Genomic DNA, 20,896 nt, shown 5'->3' with positions numbered 1-20,896 from the left:
TTTGTATATAAATGTACTGATATTACTGTTTGGGGAAAGCTACAGTTCATAAGTAATTAAATTATTTTATATAACAGGTTATATAAATACTGCACTACTTTAAGAAAGTAACTAGATTATCTTCTGCTCCCAAAATGTACTGTCTGGGAGCTGCAGAAAGAGATTAATGGTATTAATGCAAAATAAGCTAATTTGCTGAATTCATGTTTGTAATGCTACTGGAAATTATGTGATAATAACTTATGAGTTTGCATTTTCTCTATCTCTCATTTGAGAAGGCAGTCACAAGCACTGCAATTTTTTGAGAGGAGGGAGATGAAAATGAGGAAAGATTATATTACTGAAAAAATATAATCTAAATTAATATAATATGTTAATATTGCATTAATATCCAGTAATATAACATTAATTAATATAATATGTATATAATAGGCAATAAGAGTTTAATTGATAGCCTTCAATCCTGAGGCTCAACTGGGGCCAGTGAGCGCATCACAGTTCAGTACTACTGTTACTGTTGCACATTTAAAGATTTTATTGATGAAAGATGGGAATTGGCTGATTGCATGGTACATGGTATCAACAAAGCCCTTTTCTCCTGAGTGAAGACATCACCCTATTATATTTACTGCACTGTTTCAATCTTTTGTTGTCTTGCTGCTCCTCCCTTGTCATTTTGGACCCTGATCTAGCATTTGTTTAATTCATTTAGGCCAAGCTGGCAAATAATTCTCTCCTTTTCCAATCCTACACAGGTTCACGACGGGTGATGTAAGAGGCAAGCTGCCTTCATGGGTCCGTCCTTATGTGAATGTTTATGACAACTTTGGGCATGCAGTCCGAAGTGTCTCTGTCTTCTTTCGTGTAGCTCAAGACATTGTAAGTGGTTTTAAAAAACAAACAAAAAAACCCAGCAAATTTTCTTGATAGTATTGGAAACTGGAAATACTAAGCCAGTTGAGAGATGCGACGCAGTCACTTGTCACTTCCACACATTGGCAGCTTTACAGGAAAGGAGATACACCTCGTCTTTCTTGAAGACCGAGCTGGGAGAGGATGTGTTGTCATGCTGGGCGACTCATTAGGTTAGGTCACAAAAATAACTTCCTCTTCTGGTTCCTCCTAAATAAACACAGCTTTCATTGGATGTTGTGCAAATACTGGAACTAATGTCAGAAGCAAAAAGCTTTCTACCTCACCCTCAGGGAGAGGGTATATGTGTGGAAGAATCAGTCAAACCCTTAAATTTAAATCAAAGCTGACTGGTATAAAGAGTAAGACAAACCCATCAGTTATTACAGTTCATCAGTGGGTCATCTGTACTAATATGGCTTCTCTTTTAACATTAAGAAGCTCTTTTTCTCAGTAGTAGTTCCTTGATTTAAATAGTAATATTGTAAAAAGACTTCTAATTGACTGGGGAAAGTCATAAGAAGAAATGGGCTGGAAGCCAGCATGAGGAGTTCTTTGTCCCCAAAACAGAGATTAAGATTTATATAAACAAAATTTCACATGCCAGCTTGGCTGACTTCCTGGAAGATGCTTTAGCCAAATACAAGTTGTTCAAAATATTAAGTTACAGATGGATAATACTGGATGACTTGAGCTTTTCTGATCATAAATGAGAGTTTCATGGTGAATAAGAATCACAACCCAATGTGCTTTGCCAGAATGAGCTATGTTGCAGGGATAGTGTTAGGAAGCAATTGTTCTTTAGCAGGGTCATGACCTTTTTTTTGTTAAACAGGTCAATTCTAAGCCTGCTTTCTACATTTCATCTGTCTGTGTCACTTCCTAGTTATTGGGTCCTTTTTTCAAAAGCACATAAAGCCAGAATGCGTTAACAATCTTGCCTCGGGGCTTATTTGGGAAAAAGGAGATGTCTTTGGGTTGTTGCTGAGATTTTTGGTTGCAAAGGAAGTGGAGTGGAAGAGTAGCTTTTGCCTACTAACATTTTGCAAACTGCTTGCAGATGCCCCCACCCCTGCCACAATGCCGTTCTGGCTCTGCTGGTTCCCTAAGTGAAAGCGATACAGTACCATCTACTTCATCTGAGCACATCCACTCCCTGAAAAAAGCCAAAAACTTGGATGACCATGTTCCCAGTTTGAAGAGGAAAAGAAAAGGTAGGTTTGGGTCCTCGCAGATAAACTTTTTTTTTTTTTTTTTTAAGCTGAACTAAAAGAGGAGGAGCAAGAGACTAGAAACTGGAATGGGAGAGAAAGCAAGGAGAGCTCAAAGACCAATGTAAAAGTCTGATCAGAAGGACATAGCTCAGCAGCAGAAAATGGGGGAACCTGTTGCAACTATAGAGCAAAGAGGCAGATGGGGCCTGAAAGTGTCCTGCAGAACAGGAGGCATTTGGTGGAATATCATAGGTAGCTTAAAAAGTAAGAACTGAGTCTGTTTCTGAGTAGCACTGGCTTTCATATGTCCTTCTTCCATCCTGTTGTATAAATGACTCTTACACAGTAGTCTGACTAAGAAAATAGAAAGAGGGCATTGACCTTGGAACAAAACAGCATTTTAAATTTTGTGGTTAGCTAAGGCCAAAGAATAAAGTATTTCTCATGTCAGATATTATTTCAGAATGTTCCATTCTAAATTGCTTGCTGTTTTGGAACAGAACAATGAAGTTGTGTTTAAAACTGTGCTTCCAAAACAGTTATGACCGAGTGTGTGGGTGATTTCACATCAGATCTAAGCCAATGTGACTGCAAGTTGTCGTTGAAAGGGATTACTTTGGCCACCACTTTTTCCTCCCTCAGTTTCCAACCGTGTGCTTATGCTCCTTCCCTTGATTTGAATCCATCTATTGTGCAGCTGCAGAGCAAGTAGAGCTTGCTGAACCAATTTACCTTTCATCCACATGACTGGTAGACCCATCTCAGAGGATGGGCTGGAATGTGTGACTGGAGGTAAAGGGAAGAAGCTGCATTGCCTCTTCTGATACAGATTTTCAATTGCATTGCATCATCTGTAACATCAAACTGCACATGTAATCATAGTTTTGGCTAAAGAGTTTCTTGTACTGACTTTTTAATTTATAGCGTAATATACTTCCATTCTTCTCAAGATAGTAACTTTTCTTAGTAACTGACTGTTGAAGTGATTTCACAAAGTAGTGGAAATATATTTTGAAGAGAACACCTTTTAGAAGTAGCAAACTGATGCTAATTTAAGACTACCTACAGGTCTCAATTCTTATATGTAAAACCAAATATACCTGGATCCTGATTAGTGAGAATATGCATTCTTGGGACCTGAGGGTGACTGTCATATAGGTATTGATACTGTGAGAAATGTAGGCTTTAAAAAAAGAAAAACTTGTCCTGTTTAAAAATAATAAATCATATTTCATGCCAGAACCTCTTAAAAACAGGAACTCAATTTTTTGGGAAATCCATAAAGCTAAAGTAGTTAGACAGACAACCATTGCAGTAAGACCTTTCTTTTCCATTGATCCTAAGACATTTGGAGGTTAAATGTGACCACCACTTAAGGAAAAGTTTGAGAGAAGTCCACCACATTATGGAACACATGCTTGAGCAATTTTGGGAGTGATTAACCAAAGCAGTTTTCTTACTAAGTCATAAAATGCAATTTTGCAAGATGTGGAAGATGAAATAAACCAGTACATCTTTGTGGATTGCTGTGTAAGATTTTGAGGTATTACTAAGTCAAAGAAAATGCAAGAGATAATGTGTAATGTTAATTTGTCATTTGTATTATGCTGTGATGCCAGTAAATGGAGATGGAGCATCCAGCCTATGCATGGAATATGAACAAGAGCTCATCTCACCTAGAAGACAATGTGTTGGGCTCTTGGATGCATTGGAGCGCAATGAGAAGAGCAGCGAAGATGCAGAGGAGGAAAGTGACTTGTTGGGAGAGGAAAAGGTAATGGCAATGGTGTAGCAAAATACTTGCTCATAAGTAAAAATTGCAGGCTCAAAAGCAAAGTAAGTTTGGCATTGATTTAAGAGTACCAGTTCAACTGTCTTTCAAGAAAAACTTACTGTAGTTGTCACTGGTAACTGCAAGTTCTCACAATTAAGCTTAATCAAAGGGTTTTCTTGCCGCATTCAACTAGATGACCAACAGGTACGTGCCTGTACTGTGTTCTATAGCTGCTGACCATGTAGATTCCTGGAAGTTAATGGTGCTCTCTGGAGAGCAAAGAGCTCTCAAAGAAGAAGTTCCTCCTGGGTGGAATCTGTCAGCACTTGGTATGTGACCAGCTGTTGAATTAAAAAAAGGGTGGGAGGAGGGCTTATGAATTAAAAATTGCACTTTCAGGTGAAAATCTTTGATTTGCTTCAGAGAGTGAATATTGCAGACTTGCAGAATATTTTATCTGAATCAAAAATCCACTATTGCATTAAGATCAACAAAGCTGCTTCTATGCTGCTCACTTTCTTTCCTCTTGGATTGGTATTTTTAATACATCAGTGATTAGGCTGTGTTCTTCTTGCTTTCCCAAAATCCCTGTTCGCAGTTGTTGGTGGGGTAGCTCCCTTACCTGGCTACCATCAGCAGGAATGTTAAACTCCTGGCTTGCAGACTCAGTTTGGCTGGTAACGAAGTGTGTGGACTCCAGGAATGCCTGTTGCAACATACCTAAGCAGTTGGCTTAGGGGAAGAATGCCTAAGGGAAAGCGTGGAGGTGTAAGGAGTATCTGGGAAATATCCAAGGAGGCCTAAGGGAGATGGCTGGAGGCATGTACAAAACAGACGGAATGTACAAACTTGGAGAAACGAACAAGGATAGAGAATATTTAACTTGTGTGCAGCTGATTGAGAAATTGGCTCCATCACCCATGGGCCATCATGTCATAGATACCAGAACTTATTCTTTGGAAAGCCTGGCACATCTCCAGGGACTCGGTAACTCAGCTGCAGTATCTTGTTAACACAGCTGCACTGCTTTTAGCATAGTTCTGCATCTCCCTAAGTCAGAGAAGTTGGTGGTCCTAATGGCTTGGCAGTGAGTCAGCTTGTGTCCGCTTTCTATATTTGGTATTTACTACTCATCTGTGGCTTGCAGAGAACTGTGCGGTCATCATGTGCTGCACCTAAATTGATGACCTCCGGCACCAGAGACGTGCGGAGTGTAGTCCTGAGACATGCAGTGCCTCTGAGGGAGCCAGCTTTCACTCTGACTCTAGCACTGAGCTGATTTTAATAAGCACTGAATTTGGACTAATAATGGGGTTGACGTGCTTTCATATCTTTCTTCCCCATCCATCATAGTATCTGTGTTACCATTTTTTCTTTCATCAAGGTTATACCGTACCCTTGTTCCCTAAATAATGGAAATTTAGCTGCTGTCATTCTGAAACAATTTGCCTGGGGTGAAAAAGAAGAAAAGAAGCCTTTGTTATCTCAAAATACAAGAAATAGTCTCTCAATCCATTTAAAGAATAATTTGACAGCTCCACTTAATCAGTTTTCCTTGTGAGATATGCCTTATGGAAACTTGTCTTTCAGAGCCTTGTTTCTTCTGGATCATGCTATTCAAGGTGGTGCCCTTACATAGTCCAGGATTAAGAAAATTTTTTTGTTCATTTTTCTGACTTATGGCATGTATCATAAATGTTTGACTTGCTGCTTGTATTCCAATTCTTCGTTCTGTTGCATGATGCTTAAATAAAATACATTTAAATGTGCATTTAAATCATGGTCAGGCTTTTCTGGAATTCAGTATTCTTGCAGTGTTATGAGTGCACTGAAGGTTGTATTTCTGAGTATCAGCAGCCGACTTTACAAACTGGCGAATCTGAGGTTATTGGGTTAGGGTTTTGTTTATTTTTAGTGTTGTTGTTTTAGTTGTATTTAGTTAAATTTGACTCAGAAGCTTCGTGATCTGAATAGAGATATTTAGAAGTCACAGTGGAATATATAGGGGTACTGTTATGTTTCACTGGTTCCTCTCACAAATCAACAACACTATTCTGTAAATGATAGTCACATACTTGCTATGAAATTCTCTTATTGACCAAGAGCAAAGAAATAAATCACTTCACATACCTGCTTTCTCAACAGGTATGTAGAAACCAACTGGCAATATGGGGCTATCTCACAGTTTTTTCTGTTACTTAGGTGATTGTTTTTAATGTGGTTGATACTGGCTTGACCTAATATTGGAGACTCTGCTATTAAGCAGTTCCACTCTTCTTGCTTATGCCTGCTCACTTGTCTTTTGGAGCTTTGTATATACCAATATTCCCAGTCACTGCAGTACAAGCACAATTCTTTATTACTGGGAATGGCAGAGGCTAAAGAGTTTGTCAAGCCACAAGTGTTTCTGCTACTGTCTCATCCTACCTGCCCTGATATTTTCTACAAGACTGCCTAAGCTTCCTTTCTCAGTAACGCAAAAAAGCCTGATATAGGTTTTCTTCAGAAGAGAAGTACTTCCAGCCAGGAAAGTGAAGGGGCACATGAGGCATCAGTTACACACAGGTAAGTGTACACTCCCAGGGCTACCCTGAAACAGTTAGCTGTAAGTCCAGCTTTGCTTAATTGGGAATCTGCACCCTCCAGACTAATTTTGTCTTTAATTTCCTCTGTTTTGGTCACTTCTGAATTGTCCACTAAGTGATTGCCTTCTAGAAACATGTATGTGTCCCAGGCTCTGTTGCAATAATTTAGGTTGACTTCTTTCACTTTCTTGAATGGTGTCACAAACTGGGTTAACAAGCTTTACTACTGGAAATGGCTAAACTAAATGGACAGTAACTTTGAAAAGCATTTTTTTTTTAACTTTTTTCTTCTTTTCTTTTAATCTTCACAGGCACAACGTCTGTCAACACTTTCCCTTCAGTATGAGAAGAGGTTAACAGATGAGCAGAAAGGAGGAAGGAAGAAAATAAAGCTAGTCAGCAATACAGTATGTTTTTTCATGTGTTTGTGCCATCCCTTTGATCTGTAGACTGCCTTAATTTGAATTGGAAATTTCCAGGCAGACAGACAACTGATGCCAGAACAATTATGTTTGTTTCTCCACATTATAAATATTTGTCAGTGCACATCTGAAATCTATTTCTGTCACACTCTTTCTCAAATCTAGACATCACAGACCCAATCAAGCACATGTCCAGGTAGGGCTAGTAGGTGAAAAGAATTGTTTTCTGGCATTGACTACCTTGTGAACATCTTCTCCCATTGACCAGGTGTGGTAGGTTGGTTTCATTTGGTTTTGGTTTTTTTTTTTATTAGAATAGAATAGAATAGTTCAGTTGGAAGGGACCTACAATGATAATCTAGTCTAGCTGCTGGTAGAGCCTCAAATGGTATACTGACCAGTTTTGAGTAAATGATCACATCCTAACACCATGTGCAGTGTGTCATTGTTGTGTGTTATGTTTGCAGTTCTACATTATTGTTTTGCCCTGTCTCCAAACTCAGTTAGCTCATTATGCAGCTAGTTGCTTGAGTCATGATAAATTCATGAGAATCCCCTGGATGATTGTGTGTGCCAGTAGTCATCCAAGGTACTGTCCTAACTGGGTGCTGCCTGTCAGACTTCCAGTCACCTAGCAAACGAAACTGATAAAATTAGTAACAGATCCTGAAGCCAATAATATCTAAGGTGTGAGGAAGGGAGCAGGTTCATTGCAGAAAGTTGTGTTTGCAATTTGTTGCTATCTGATATCATGATGAGTCAGCCTAGCCTTCAAGGTTTGGAGTAAATGCTATCTCTCTTATTAAGTCTTCTCCTAAGAAGAGAATTGTGCAATGAGACTTGGCTCCCTTCTCTAGGAATATTTCTCTGAAGCAGTCAGTTTTCAGAACGTGAATAGCATTGTTCTTCTGTGAGGGAATGAAGGCTCACAGGCTTTAGGGGGATTAATGTTTTGGAAATAGATATGTTTGTTCTGTGGTACTGAAGCTGAGGGTTGTGGGGTTTTTTTTGGGGGGGGGGGGGGAGTGGAAACAGCATGTGGATACATGGGCAACTACCATAATTGCAAGAGACAGTAACCTGTTAGTCGAAAGCATTCATTGTCCTGTGTGCTGATGGAATTGTAAATATATTGCTTCTATCTGAATTCACATGAGAGTAACTCCTCAAGTCATACTGTTTACTGAAAAGTCCTCCTGTCTTTGCAGCAAGCTGATAAGAAAGCAGACCTGACAGAGCCGAAGAAGGCCCGAGCTACATTGTACATCGCAACGGTGAAGGACACCCTAAGCCAACAGAACTATGATCTCTTCTCTAAGGCTCTTCAGCACTACAAGAAGACAGACGACTTCCATGCTATGTTATCCCAAATGAGCGCTCTCTTTATAGAGGATGAAAAAAAGCATATCTTGTTACGAGGTATGATGACTTCCCTAGTATATTTATATGACATGACCTTTGTCTTTTTTTTAAGAGAATTCAGTATTTCAGAGGTAAGTGTTTTAGATTTGAAGTACAGATCAATCAGGATGATAATCATGAACGTTCATCACTCTATATCCCAGATCACACAGAAAATCTTCTCAATCTAATTATCATATGTTAGTTTGCATCTTGACAGGCCTGAAAAAAAATCACATTCCATGGAAGCTCGTGTTATTTTAAACTTTGCCTAAAAGTAGTATAGCTTATTCCCTGTGATCTAGGAGGTGAGATCAAGAGTGTGGTTGTGTGAGTTGGATAGATGCATTCATAAGGGTTCAGTGTTAAAGCAGTAAATAAGTAGACAGAATATCTAGAGAAATTATCTATTTAAATAATGCTGAGTATAAAGCAAGTGATCTGAGCAAGCATGAATATTTACTGGTTTAGTTTGTATTTTCTTGGCTTTTAAGAACTGCATTGACAGGAACTGGACTCCCACCAACGCCTCTTCTAGTTTAACAGTGTTTTCTCTGTGAATTTAATTTCTTTCTCAACTTGTGAGAAAATGGGCAGATTTTTCTGTGACTTTTTTCATCTACTAAAATAAAAAAACATAGTTATGCATCTTGTAAATTGTTTAAAATTAAGGAATGGGAAGCTCAATATGACCACTTAGTACTAATAGTAGCCACAGTCTGTTTCCCAATTTGCTGATCTTAGTATATATATAAATAAGAAAATATTTGATTGCCGAATTAAGGCCTAAGTCTAGTTTTCAAAAGTGGCACACACCTGAAACCTAAAGTTCATTTGATGTTTAGGCTCTTGGTTGGGAAGCTTTTTATGGTAAGTAAGTAAGATGAGGTGAAAAATTAACAGTATGTCAGTTATTCAGTGTATTGGCCTAGCAGATACTTTGACCCCACAGTTTATGACCTTTTGCTGTAAGTACCTGTTTACCAAGGGGTAAGCTATTTCATATTTACAGTGAAAAATTACAGTTATTGCCTGCCAGTAATAATATTGCTGGAAGTTTGCATGATAGCTGACCTTTGTGTAACTTGTAAGTGTGCTTATTGTATAAATATTAGATAAGGACACTTAGATTTTAAGTTATTTAGCTGCACTTTTTTTATCTTCATGTTACCTAACCTAGAAGTCCTGCCATTGTAGGTTTCTGTGGCATTTATTACCTGTTGTGGACTGATTTTTTTTTTTTCTTTTTTCCCCTCTTCCCTCTGTCTAATAAAAGAATTTTACCAGTTTGTTCGACCTCAACATAAAAAACAGTTTGATGAAGCATGTTGCAATCTGACTGGAGTGGGCTGTGGCTACAAACCTGAGCACAGCCTCCTGCGGGAAGAGAGAGAGATACTAGCCAAGAAAATAGGTGAGGAGCTTGTTTCAGCACTCTGCAGGCAGTTGTATATAGTTTGATGGACATTACCCAATCATGGAGCAAGATGCATCTAATGTAGAAATGCAAGGATGGAAGGCAATTTAATTTAATCAATATTGAGCTAAGTCTCTGCTCTGCATGATCCTCTTGCCTGCCTTCCTGTGAGCATATGCAGATGCCTGAGCATTAGTCACTGCGTAGTTAGTAATGATGCCATTTTATTTCAAAAGGGGATTTTACAGATCTTTTTAAATCATGAATCTAGTCTGTGGATTTTAAAACTTTGTGTCCTCTTTGCTACCCACATAGTGCCACCAGAATTATGAATAGAGGGTAATCATGTCCTCGGAGAGCTTGTGAAATCTTTGAAACCCTGGAACAATAAAGTACTAAAAACAGTGGTGTGTTAGCTCATCCCCTCTTATCAGAGAAATACATCTACAACTTCTGGTGTTTTCAGCATAGAATGGCATGCTTTGAAATGCACCATTCTATGTTCATTCTTCCCTAAGTTCACTGTTAATGGACTGGTTTGATTTAACAGAAGAAAAACGGAGTCAGCAGAAAACTGCATTCTCAAAGGACTCGTGTGCTCAGCTAAACCCTGGCCTCCACTTGAACCGGGGAGGATCCCACTTGACAGCAGGTCTGAATAGTGCAGGTACCCTTCATGTTAAATTAAAACACAGTCCCATGGTAATACGTGTTGTTTTATTTAATCACTGACTGTAAATTCTAGTGGGAACCAATGATTTTTGTGTTCACCTAGCACAGTGGCTCACTATCTGTAGGTAGGAGGGATGGTAATTCAGAATTTTCAGCAAGCATTGTACAAAACAAAACACAGAAGCCAATAAATTAAATCAAGGTGGATATGAAAGAAACCAACTAAAGCCAGAAGTCTGCACTAGAGACTGAGCTGGCATACGTCAGTGAGGGAAAGGGTGAGTTGAGCACAAGACTGCTGGGCTTCCTGTTTGTCTAGGGCTCATGAAAGAGCCATTTAAGGAATGCCATTTTAGATTAGGTCAATATGAATCCAGGTACGAAGAAGAAAACAGTTCCTGTTTTGTTATTGGTAATGTGGACACTCCTCATGTGGATAGTCTTTTTTTTTTTCTGCAGAAACAGACCCTCAAACATATTCTCACAATTGCACGTAATCTCTGTATGCATCCCTCTAATCTCATACTGTCCAGTATTTATCTTTGAAGTCAAAGGCTCAGTTATCATTTGATTAAAGATCTTCCTGAGAACAGCTGGGAATTTTTTTGTATTTCTCACAAGGAAATGAGTAGGATAGTTGGACAGCTTAGAAGTCTTTAGAGGGTAAAGAATAGTCAAAGGCTAATCCTTTCTTTTAAAAAAAAAAAAAAAAAACACAAAAAAAAACCACCACCAAAAAAAACCTGATGCTTCCTGGAAGGCTTTAAAAGCTTTTCATGTGTGAAGCCACATTATTTCTTTTGATTTGTTTTCCTGTTTTGTTTTGTATTTTAAGAACATTCGAACAGAATAGAATCTTTGGTGATTATTTTGTCCTGAGGTCCGTGAGATTGATTTTTGCAGAAACTTTTTTCCACTAAAAGTTATTGAGAAAATAATAGCAATAAATGCATGTATTATTTCTGTTGCTCACTCCTTAAGTAGAGTATGCTCCTGTGAAAGTGTCAGAAAGCTGTATGATATGCAGTAAAAGACACAGATTATAAAATTCACACCCAAGTTTTTTCTCTGTCGGGAAACTGAACTAAGCCCATCTTTTAAAACTTAATTATTTTCTTTAACTTCTTTTAAAGTTTTTAGTAGAGAATAAAGATCTAAATACCAAAAGATGTGGCTGGTTAATTTAAATCAGTTTCTTATCATATACTTCATCCATATTTGCATGCCTACAAGATCCACATGAGAACTTTTTCCTCTAAAATGTATCACAAATCAAAGACTGCTCTCAACTGTTTATTTGCCCATGTGTCAGGCCAGCAGGGTTGGTTAAGCCATCTGTTTAAAATGCTTCTACTCCTTCAGTATATCACAAAACCTGATTCATTGCTGACCTCCATGCACAGTGTCTTCTGTGTCACCTTTTTCTCATTCCCTAGTGACTGACACTTTTCTCCATTTAAAAGATCAAAAAAGCCTCCAGAAGATGCTAAAAGTGATCCTGAGAATTAATTTGCTCCATTGCCATTTCCAGGTGCAGGTCTTGGCTCTGCCCAAGACCATGCCAGAGGGAGGTGTGTGGCTGTGCAGGCAGTGTTGGCTTTGCCACTTTGAAGTAGTCCAGGAACCCCCTTCTGAATGAAAAGAGAAGTTGATACAAAGGAGTGACCTGTTTGTTCCTCCCCAAGCCCTGCTCATGTGCATTCTTTGTCTCTCAGGGCACAATGCCAGTCGAGCTCCAAGGAAAGATGTTGAAAAAGCTTCAAGCTCTAGGAGAGATCACCACCAGGTCCTCAGGACTACCTATCTCAACGATGTGAAAAGGGCTTTGAACAAAAGCACTTACAGCCGTTTCTATGAAGCATTGTTAGCTTACAAGAAGACAGATAACTATGATGCTATGATATCAGTGATAGCAGCCCTCACCACTGAGAGGCCAGAAGACTTTCATCTCCTGCAAAGTAAGGTGTTGGGGTTTTTTTTGTTATTTAATCACTTTAATTTAGTTGAAAAGAAGATGTAGGTGCTGTGATCTTGTGTGAGCAATAACCTTTCACTGGTCATTAGTTTGCAAATTCTCCATTTCTAGGACAAACTTTTAGCATGGGTAAACTTCACATCTCCCATCTTTTGGTTTAGCAGACCAGAAAAATGGAGCAGCAGGAAAGATATGTTAAATTAATGTCATTCAGAGATACCTCTTTGTTCAGTTAGAAATTGTTCATTAAAAATATTAGATAAGACCTCAGTAATTCCAGTCCTAACCTTCAGTCAAGCTAACTTCAGTCAAATGGCTTAATTACCTTTTTTTCTCCTCAATTACTAGAAGTGATTGCTCTTTAGAACAGACAGTGCTGACTATTGAACTGACTCAGTTTTTTCAATGAGCATTGATTGCTGCACTGCTGCTAAGCTCTTGGATCACTTCCAGGTTTTCGGATAAGCAGTCACACTTTTGATTCACTGTTCTTCTACAGAGCTTTACCTGGGAATAGTTATGGAACTGTGTCATAATTCAGTATCCTTATCATTCATAATAATCTTCTCGAAATTTCAAGCTGATACTTATGTTCTCAGAAGTGGTTTGGTTTGGTTTTTTCCTTTCATGGGTTTAATGACGGAAGGATTTAGGAAGCTACATGTTTTCAAAATTTGAAATCAGGCTTTATTGATTTTTTTATTAAAAAAAAAAAAAGAGGAGGGGGGATTATATGCTTGTCTTGATCACCTTGATGGAGCCATCTTTTCCTCTGCTATGTAGCACCTCAATTTCATCTTCTTCTGTGTCTCTGGTGTGAACTCCTCCACAGGAAATGATGCATACAGTGTATGCTGGGAAATGCTGATGTAGTTTCATTTGTTGTCTTTAGGAAATAACAGTAAGTATTCCATTGACCTTGAATAAAAGTCACAGTCTCCAAATTTTTAGAAAATAGGGTGGGTTTTTTGTGGTGTATTAACTAGTCAGATTAGTCTTGACACAGTGAAGAGTGGGAGGGAAATGAACTGTGTGGCACCATGAGTCATAATCTCCCCCTGAGCATTCTTTACCACAGACAGAGAGTCAGTATCTTTACTGAGCAAAAGTTTTGATCTCAGAGGACTTTGTGGTAGAATTGTCCGTGCTTGGCAGTAAGTCATAATTGGGATTTTTTAGAATTTCTGTATATGTGTTGTGAATCCTTGTCAATCAAACAGTAAAAAGAAATGTCCTTTTTGAGAAAGTCCTTTCAGATACTGTGTATGTACCTGATTTCAGTAGATCAGTTGTCAGGTGAAGGGCTGGATCAGGTATTTATGCTTAGCTGTAGAGAACAGAAGATTTTTGAAGTAAGTTGAGATTATTTTCAATACTAACTACTCATCTGTCTTCTGGCAAGGAAAACCCCATAATCATAAAATCAATAAAAACATCAAGTGTTCCACCAACCTGAAAATACTCTGAGCAATATGGCTGATATTGTTCAGCTTCCAAAGAATTTATCCCCTCCAAAGCAAGGAGTCTTCCATGGTCAGGCATTTATTTTCCTATGCGTTTGACTGTATTTTCTTTTGGACAGGGTTTTACATGTTTGTGCGCCCTCATCACAAAGAGCAGTTCAAACAGATGTGTAAAGATTTGACTGGAATGGTCTGTGGCGAGGGAGAGAAGCAACTGCAACAGCAGGTGCAAGGTGAAGGGAGCCCTCTGAGTTTGGAGAGCTGGTGCACTAAAGGAGAAGACAGCCACGTACAAGGTTGGGAAGGAACATTTGTCTGAAGTTTAGAATCTTCTTTATTATTATGATGGGTGGTGTCCAGCTGCCTTAGCTGTGGGCTAAGGCCTCCCTGCACTGGGTGTGTAAAGGAAGATCAAAGCAATTGGCCATGTCCAAATTGTGTTAAAAAAACAAAATAGGTGTAAGATAGAAGGCAATGTGAGATGGGGCACTGCAAGGAAACAAGACAAAAATTTGTTATAATGCCATCTTCTTTAAACTGTGAAGTGCGTTATGGGTGAAGGCAGAATTTTTGTATCTAAGTGGTGTGGGAGCAGGAGTGGATCGAGATTGCTCTGTCTAGGAAGAATTTCCACAGAACTATTTCAATATAAAGAGTCACTTTCAGTAATAATGCATGTGTTAACATCAGAAACTTCTGTTACCAAGCAGCATGACATAAAAAAATAGTTATTCAACTTGTGTTTTTCTTCTTATACAATGAGAACTTACTGAACTTACTGCTAATTGTGTTTTGTGGAGTCTGTGTATTGTATTCTCCACTATAGTGTTTTGTATGCTGGTGTGAGTTTTTTGTTTGTTTGGGTTTTTTTATAATCAGATGCAGCCACTTCTAAGGGTGAGGCACCAGAAAAAATTCAGAGGAAGATTTCCTCCTTCTACTTTAACCAGAAAAGCAAACTTGAATTGCCAGAGACCAAAGTATCAAAAGAAACCAGTAACATTAGAGCACCCACAGGCTCTGGAGCTGTGCCTATCTTTCCACTGGAGATGGAGCCAGAGTGTGGTAGGTATAGGTGAGATTTTTGGATGTAATTCTCTAATATTCTGGAATAAAGATACATTATAGAAATGAGAATTATGCTGATGGTCTATTAAATGATGACTGGTTCATGCCTATATTTGCTAAGGTGCAATAATGATTGTTGTGGCTTGCTAAATAGAATTGTACTTTCTGCCACTTGCATATGTTCTCTCAAAGTACTTCACTGTCTTTATCACAATGGTGTAATAGTTTCCTGAGAACTTACAGACTTTTCTCAACAACTTCCTTGTAAAGCGAGGATGTAACCCCAGTTTCTGAATGGGGACCTGCAGCACCAAAAGACTTGAGTGAGGTCATGTGAAAGAAATAATGTAACAGGGCCAGGTACTGCACTGTTAAGGTAGTTTGTAAAGCTCGTGGTTGTTTTCTGGACTGCAGTGGAAACATGTATGCATGAGAATTTCACACGTCGTTATTGGAATTTAGTCATGTCTTCCCTCTCTTTCTTTCTCCCCCTCTCCCTGCCCCTGTTCTAGGAAGATTCCAGTGCTCTAACTGCAAATCTGAGGATGATGTGCCTTTTAAATGCCCATTATGTGACTTCACTTGCTGCAAAACATGCTGGGAACAGTTCTTAAAGGTTATCTTGTTTACTGGTTTCAGTTTTTCCTGAAACTGCTGGTGAATTTTTTAATGCTTTTCAGGAGAACCATGTGGATAGCCCTGGAAACAGAATTCCTTTGTTTACAGGGAGAACACCCAAATCCTGATGGAAGATTTACCACTTATTTCATTAATTACCATGTTCTGCAATGTGATTGGAGGCAGACCTCTGCCTTATGCTGTGGTTTTTACACCTTTGCATCTTCTTCTGAGCTGCCTCCACATGTTTTCCTGTCTAGAGCTACACAGGCAACAAGCTGTAGAGTCATCTTGAAAAATGTTTGGGTTTGTTTTCTTTTTACATCTGAACCTTTATTTTAATTTTTTTTTCTTGCTTAGTTTCATATTTTTCCCTATCTAAAAACCTACTGTAAAGCACTATCATGAGATGAGACAAATCAGGAAGAGGCTGCTTAGGGAAGTAGTTGAATCACCGTCCCTGGAGGTATTTAAGACAAGTTTACGTGGCGCTTAGGGCCATGGTGTGATAGTCTGACAAATTATAGTCAATGTCTCAAACATTCATTAAAGAACTGACACATGGTTTAGTGGTGGACTTGGTAGTGGTAGGTTAATTGTTGGACTCTATGATCTTAAGGGACTTCTTCCAACCTAAACGATTCTGTGAATCTGTGACTCTAAATTTATGCTCAAATATCTCTTGTGTTATCCTGTCCTTTGGTTTTCCTGGATGAGTAAATTGGTGGTTGAAATTCTTTAGGTAAGAGGATGTAACTGATCCCACAGTGCATGTGTTTGATAGCATCTTGCCCAACATTTGATTCGGCAGCCAGGTATTAATAATCTGTGACCCTGGGTATGGAAGTCTAATACAAAAGTGGAGTGATTTCTAAACATTCATAGGTGATGAAGAAGGCTACTAATCAATGGAGCTCAGGAACCTATAAAAACAGTACAGAAGGAAAAGAAATTTCTTCAACCTGTGAATCTATAAGCAAGTACAAAATAATCAGTCATTCTGAGTTCTAGAGAAAGGTCTTTTTCTCCAGAAGAAGACACTGAATTACATCAGCTAAGTGTCGAAAATAAACAGTATACGAACATCCAAATAAAATACAGTGACCAAGACAGACTTGGTCCAAGAGAAATATAGAATAATGTCCAGACTGATGTTTTCAGATGTGTATCTCCTAGAGGGAATTCAGAATAGCTGTTCGACTAAATTTCATCCTCAGTCTGCTATGCCATATTTCTTTAAAAATGTTAAAATCCAGAAGTATTGGATTATAAGGAATATATGAAAGAAAGTACAAGAAAGCCAAAGGAAGGCATCTCATGTTTGCTGCAGATTGGGCAGTCAAACCAATTGCCTTGAATAGGCATTACCACTGAATACTCAATTTTTCCTTTTATGACAAAGTATACGGGGATGAACATCTGACAGTTGGCATACTCCACTTCAGAAAAGACTCTAGGAAAGTCATGACAAGAATTTTACTAGCATGTGTTTATAGTCTCTGCTGCTTGAGACTTGAGTTGATGAAGGAACAGAAGGAGCTCCCTGGGGAGTTTTTTTGGTTAGGCAAGCATTTATTATCCCACAGGGAGATTATGTTTTCTCAGCTCATAAATTTTCATCTTTTAAGTGTCTGGGGAAAAACTCTCTCCTTTTGCCAGTAACATGTAACTTTTAAGCTGACGAAACAACAATTATGAATCCACAAAATTAGAACTGTTGTATATTGAGCAATTTTATAGCCCTGTTCTGTGGTTTTTGTCTTGAAATTGGTAATTCTGAGGTCTGGTTTTCTCCTTAATCCCCAAGTTAATGTGCATTTTCATGGCCCATAGATAAATCACAGAACTTGCTCAGTCTAGATCTTTTTTTAATCACTCCTTTATCTGATTGCACATCTCTTAGACTGGGGATTAAAATAGTCTGATCTACTAGATTAGACTGTATTTCAGATTCAGGTACTTGAATGCATCCAGAGGAGGGCAACAAAGCTGGTGGAAGGGCTGGAAGGCATGTGCTGTGGGGAGCAGCTGAGGACTTTGGGTTTGTCTGGTTTGGAGAAAGGAGACTGAGGGGCAACCTCATTGCTCTCTACAGCTTCCTGATGAGGGGATGTGAAGAAGGACATGCTGATCTCTTCTCCCTGGGATCCAGTGGCAGGACATGTGGCAATGGTTCAAAGCTGTGTCCGGGGAGGTTCAGACTAGGTATTAGGAAACATTTATTTACCGAGAGGGTGGTCAAACACTGGAACAGGCTTCCTAGAGAGGTGGTCGATGCCCCAATGCCTTTAATAATATGCTTTAACTTTTGGTCAGCCCTGAAGTGGTCAGGTAGTTGGACTAGGTGATCATTGTAGGTCCCTTCCAACTGGAAGTATTCTTTCTGTTCTATTCAGGTATGCAATACAAAACTGTATTTGGGGAAATGAGTCACTACCTTGAATAATCTTGCTAGTTACAGTGAAACTTCATCCCACGTTGTACCAGGTGGCGGCAGAGGAAAGAAAAGATCTGTGTTTTTCTTAGCAAGGTGAATCAGAGCTTTGCTTTGTGGTAGCATAGCACAGCCCTTTGAGGTGAATACAGTCTTATAATTTGTGAAGATAGGGAAAGACAGAGTTTGAAGCAAATAATCAGAACATAATAGCAGATGTACTGAGTCAGAGTACAGGTCCGTCCAACCCAGCAGCCTGTCTCTGACAGTGGCCAAAAAATGACAGCTAGGAAAGAGGAACATGACAAGCATGAGTGATGATTCTTGCAGGTGATTTCTCAGCCCTGAAGCTATTTGCAGCACGAGAACTCCCTGAGCTAAAGGTTGCTTCTGTATATTCAGAAACCTCTGAAGCATTTCCACCACATTGCCTAATTCCCTTTGAAAACAAAGGAACTTGTCATCCATGTCCCACGGCAAGCACTTCCACAGCTTAGTCAAATGTTATGTGAAGAACCGTCTCATTTTTTGTTGTCATTTTGAACCTGCTTCTTGCTAGTTCAGTTTAATGCCCAGCTTGTTTGAAAAGGACAAACAAGATATTCTTCCAGTTCTCAAGAAAAGCGCATCATGGATACTCTGTCCTTCATAAGTGCCCCTTTGGAGTCTTTCTACATACACCAACAGTGTGATCCATTTGCCTTCTCCATAGACAACATACATCAAAGTCCTTATTTCTAAGAATGTTTTGTTTGGGGTTTTTTGAGTTTTCTTTTTCTTGCTCTGAACAACAAACTGTTGGGTGTGAGGGATGTAAGAAGCATCTTCTTACCAGCTGAGACCTTTTGCTCTACTGTTCAAGCACCCCTCAAGGTTCAGCATGACTGGCATCTGTAGCCTTTGTTATGGAGAACATGAAACTACATGGTATCATCACCTTTTTTTACCTTACTTATGTCATACCTTTGTAGTGATGAATGGTTCTCAGTATACAGTAACGTTAGCTTGCTTATGATATGATTCAAATGTAGTTTGGTTAATGAAAAGTCAACTATCTTGTAGTTTGGGATATTACTTGAGGACTGATGGAGGGAGATAGTTCTCCCAGTGATGAGACAAAACTGTTCTCTGCTAGTCATGCAGATGAGGAGGAAGAACAGCTTGGTTGAGAACACAGGATTGCAAACAGGAAGAAGATTATTCCATGTTTCTCTGGAACCAATCCCAGAGGAACCATCTCCCAGTACTTCCATCCACATTCCTACCCATGCGTTGGCTGGTTGTACAGCCAATTGCCTCCATTCGTGGCAAGGGCTGTGTTTGTGATAGAGGTATCCTTACCAGCAGGAAATGAGCAACCATGTCTGTTGTGTCTGAGCTCTGAACTCTCATCAGATGGCATCGGGTTTTGTCACCACTGACTGGGGTTAATTTGAAAACAGCTTTTTGCTTTGCTAACAAGTTACTCACTATGTTTCTTCAACTCAAAAGCACTTCTTGTGCATATTGTCCTATGAGGAAGTGACTAAACAGCCTATCATTCAAAATACAATTACTTTGGTTTTGCAAATTGTGATGTCTTTTCCAATTTGTTATTTTACTGAAATAGCTTAGTGGTGGGGAGAGGCGGTGAACAATTTTGGAACATTTTAGAAGCTTTTGGAGGAGCAGACAGAATTCCCTGCAGCTGGAGGGGTATTAGCGGGATTAGTGCTTGTGCATGTTGGGTGATTTTTCAGTGCATTAGGGGAAGCCTTGCAGAGACTGTGCCAGTATACGCTGCTTTTAGTTTTAGTTTTCTGTGCAGAGGTCTGTTGCTGCTTTTCAGTGTTTAAATGCATCGTTTATCATGCTCTGTTTGCAGGTCTTCCAGAGAGCCTGAGTTATTCTCACTTGGACTATCTGTAATATGGGCAAATAATATAATATTTCACAATTATATATTACACTTAAAATTTTTAGAGCTCTTTGACAAATCACTGTCTACTGGGAGGTAAAGTGAGTTTTCCTCTCCCCCTCCATTTATGGTATTTCAATTAATATTTCTAGAATCAAAATACTAGTGCCTGAGCCTACTTTGCAGTCTACATCTTTTGTTGCAGTGATTAACTTTGATACTGTAGGGAAGCCTGTGCAGCACCACTGATGTAGGTAACCATCGTTTTAGCCTACTGAGCTGGCATTTTTCTCATAAAGATTAATTGTTAACATTTTTTTTTTTTTTTTTTTTTTTACTATCTCATGTTTGAAATAAGCAGAGCATTTTAGTTTTACCGGTAACTTGCAAAATATAAAAAGAACAGTTGGGGTTCATCTGTAGGAAAAATGGCTGAAGACCAACTTCAAAATTTCAGATTACCAAAGAAGCAAACTGAAACCTGCGTGGAGAAATTATTGCCTCATGTACCCAGTCTTCTGCTGTCAATCAAGAAAGGTGTGGGGTGGTAGGAAGAAATAAATGTACTTGGTTCCCCTACAAAACTCTTGGTCATGACCACAGGTATCACCGATGTCCTGGTATGCCCAGGAGATCACTTCTTTCTCATCTGTGCAAGAGGAAGCAGGAGTTCAGGGAACTCACCAGCCATCTGATAGGATTTTACTAATAACAAGTACATCTGTACTTCACAACAGCTCTTGCAGTTCTGTATTTCCTCCTTCCTGTATTTTAGTCTTCCTGATATGTCATAGCTGTAATTAATGAGATGACTGCTGTAAAATTTGTTGCTACTTCACTGGGAGGCTTTCTTTTTCCTCATTTTATTTTTTTATTGCTAGCAGTTAAATGACTGCCTGGTAACACCACCTGTAAAAATAAGAGATAGGGTATCTTGGGGACTGTCAAATGACTAGCATGGCTTATAGTTCATATTGGACAATTGCAAACTTGATAGAGAAATTTAATATATTATCTATGTATTTTGTGCATTTATTTATATAG

At 38.9% G+C, this 20,896-nt stretch overlaps 1 protein-coding gene across 9 annotated transcripts in view; it reads left to right on the top strand.

Annotated features, from left to right (window-relative positions):
• Nucleotides 1–20,896, top strand: part of RTEL1 (regulator of telomere elongation helicase 1) — a 53,190-nt gene that overhangs the window by 30,354 nt on the left and 1,940 nt on the right. For 2 of the 9 annotated variants that reach the window (XM_075021627.1, XM_075021607.1), the window contains exons 25-36: nt 756–879; nt 1,973–2,126; nt 3,746–3,900; nt 6,797–6,892; nt 8,116–8,326; nt 9,585–9,722; nt 10,276–10,392; nt 12,113–12,355; nt 13,955–14,131; nt 14,715–14,900; nt 15,416–15,519; nt 15,630–20,890. In XM_075021627.1, the coding sequence (XP_074877728.1) occupies nt 756–879; nt 1,973–2,126; nt 3,746–3,900; nt 6,797–6,892; nt 8,116–8,326; nt 9,585–9,722; nt 10,276–10,392; nt 12,113–12,355; nt 13,955–14,131; nt 14,715–14,900; nt 15,416–15,519; nt 15,630–15,863 (1,939 nt within the window). In that variant the 3' untranslated portion in view covers nt 15,864–20,890. Of the gene's footprint in view, nt 1–755; nt 880–1,972; nt 2,127–3,745; nt 3,901–6,796; nt 6,893–8,115; nt 8,327–9,584; nt 9,723–10,275; nt 10,393–12,112; nt 13,274–13,954; nt 14,132–14,714; nt 14,911–15,415; nt 15,520–15,629; nt 20,891–20,896 lie in introns of those variants that run through there. The other 7 variants (XR_012649133.1, XM_075021617.1, XR_012649132.1 and 4 more) reach the window with 7 other exon arrangements.

This window comes from Buteo buteo, chromosome 2, assembly GCF_964188355.1.
Source record: "Buteo buteo chromosome 2, bButBut1.hap1.1, whole genome shotgun sequence".
NCBI lineage: Eukaryota > Metazoa > Chordata > Aves > Accipitriformes > Accipitridae > Buteo > Buteo buteo.
This window is presented reverse-complemented; position numbering and strand designations above follow the sequence as displayed.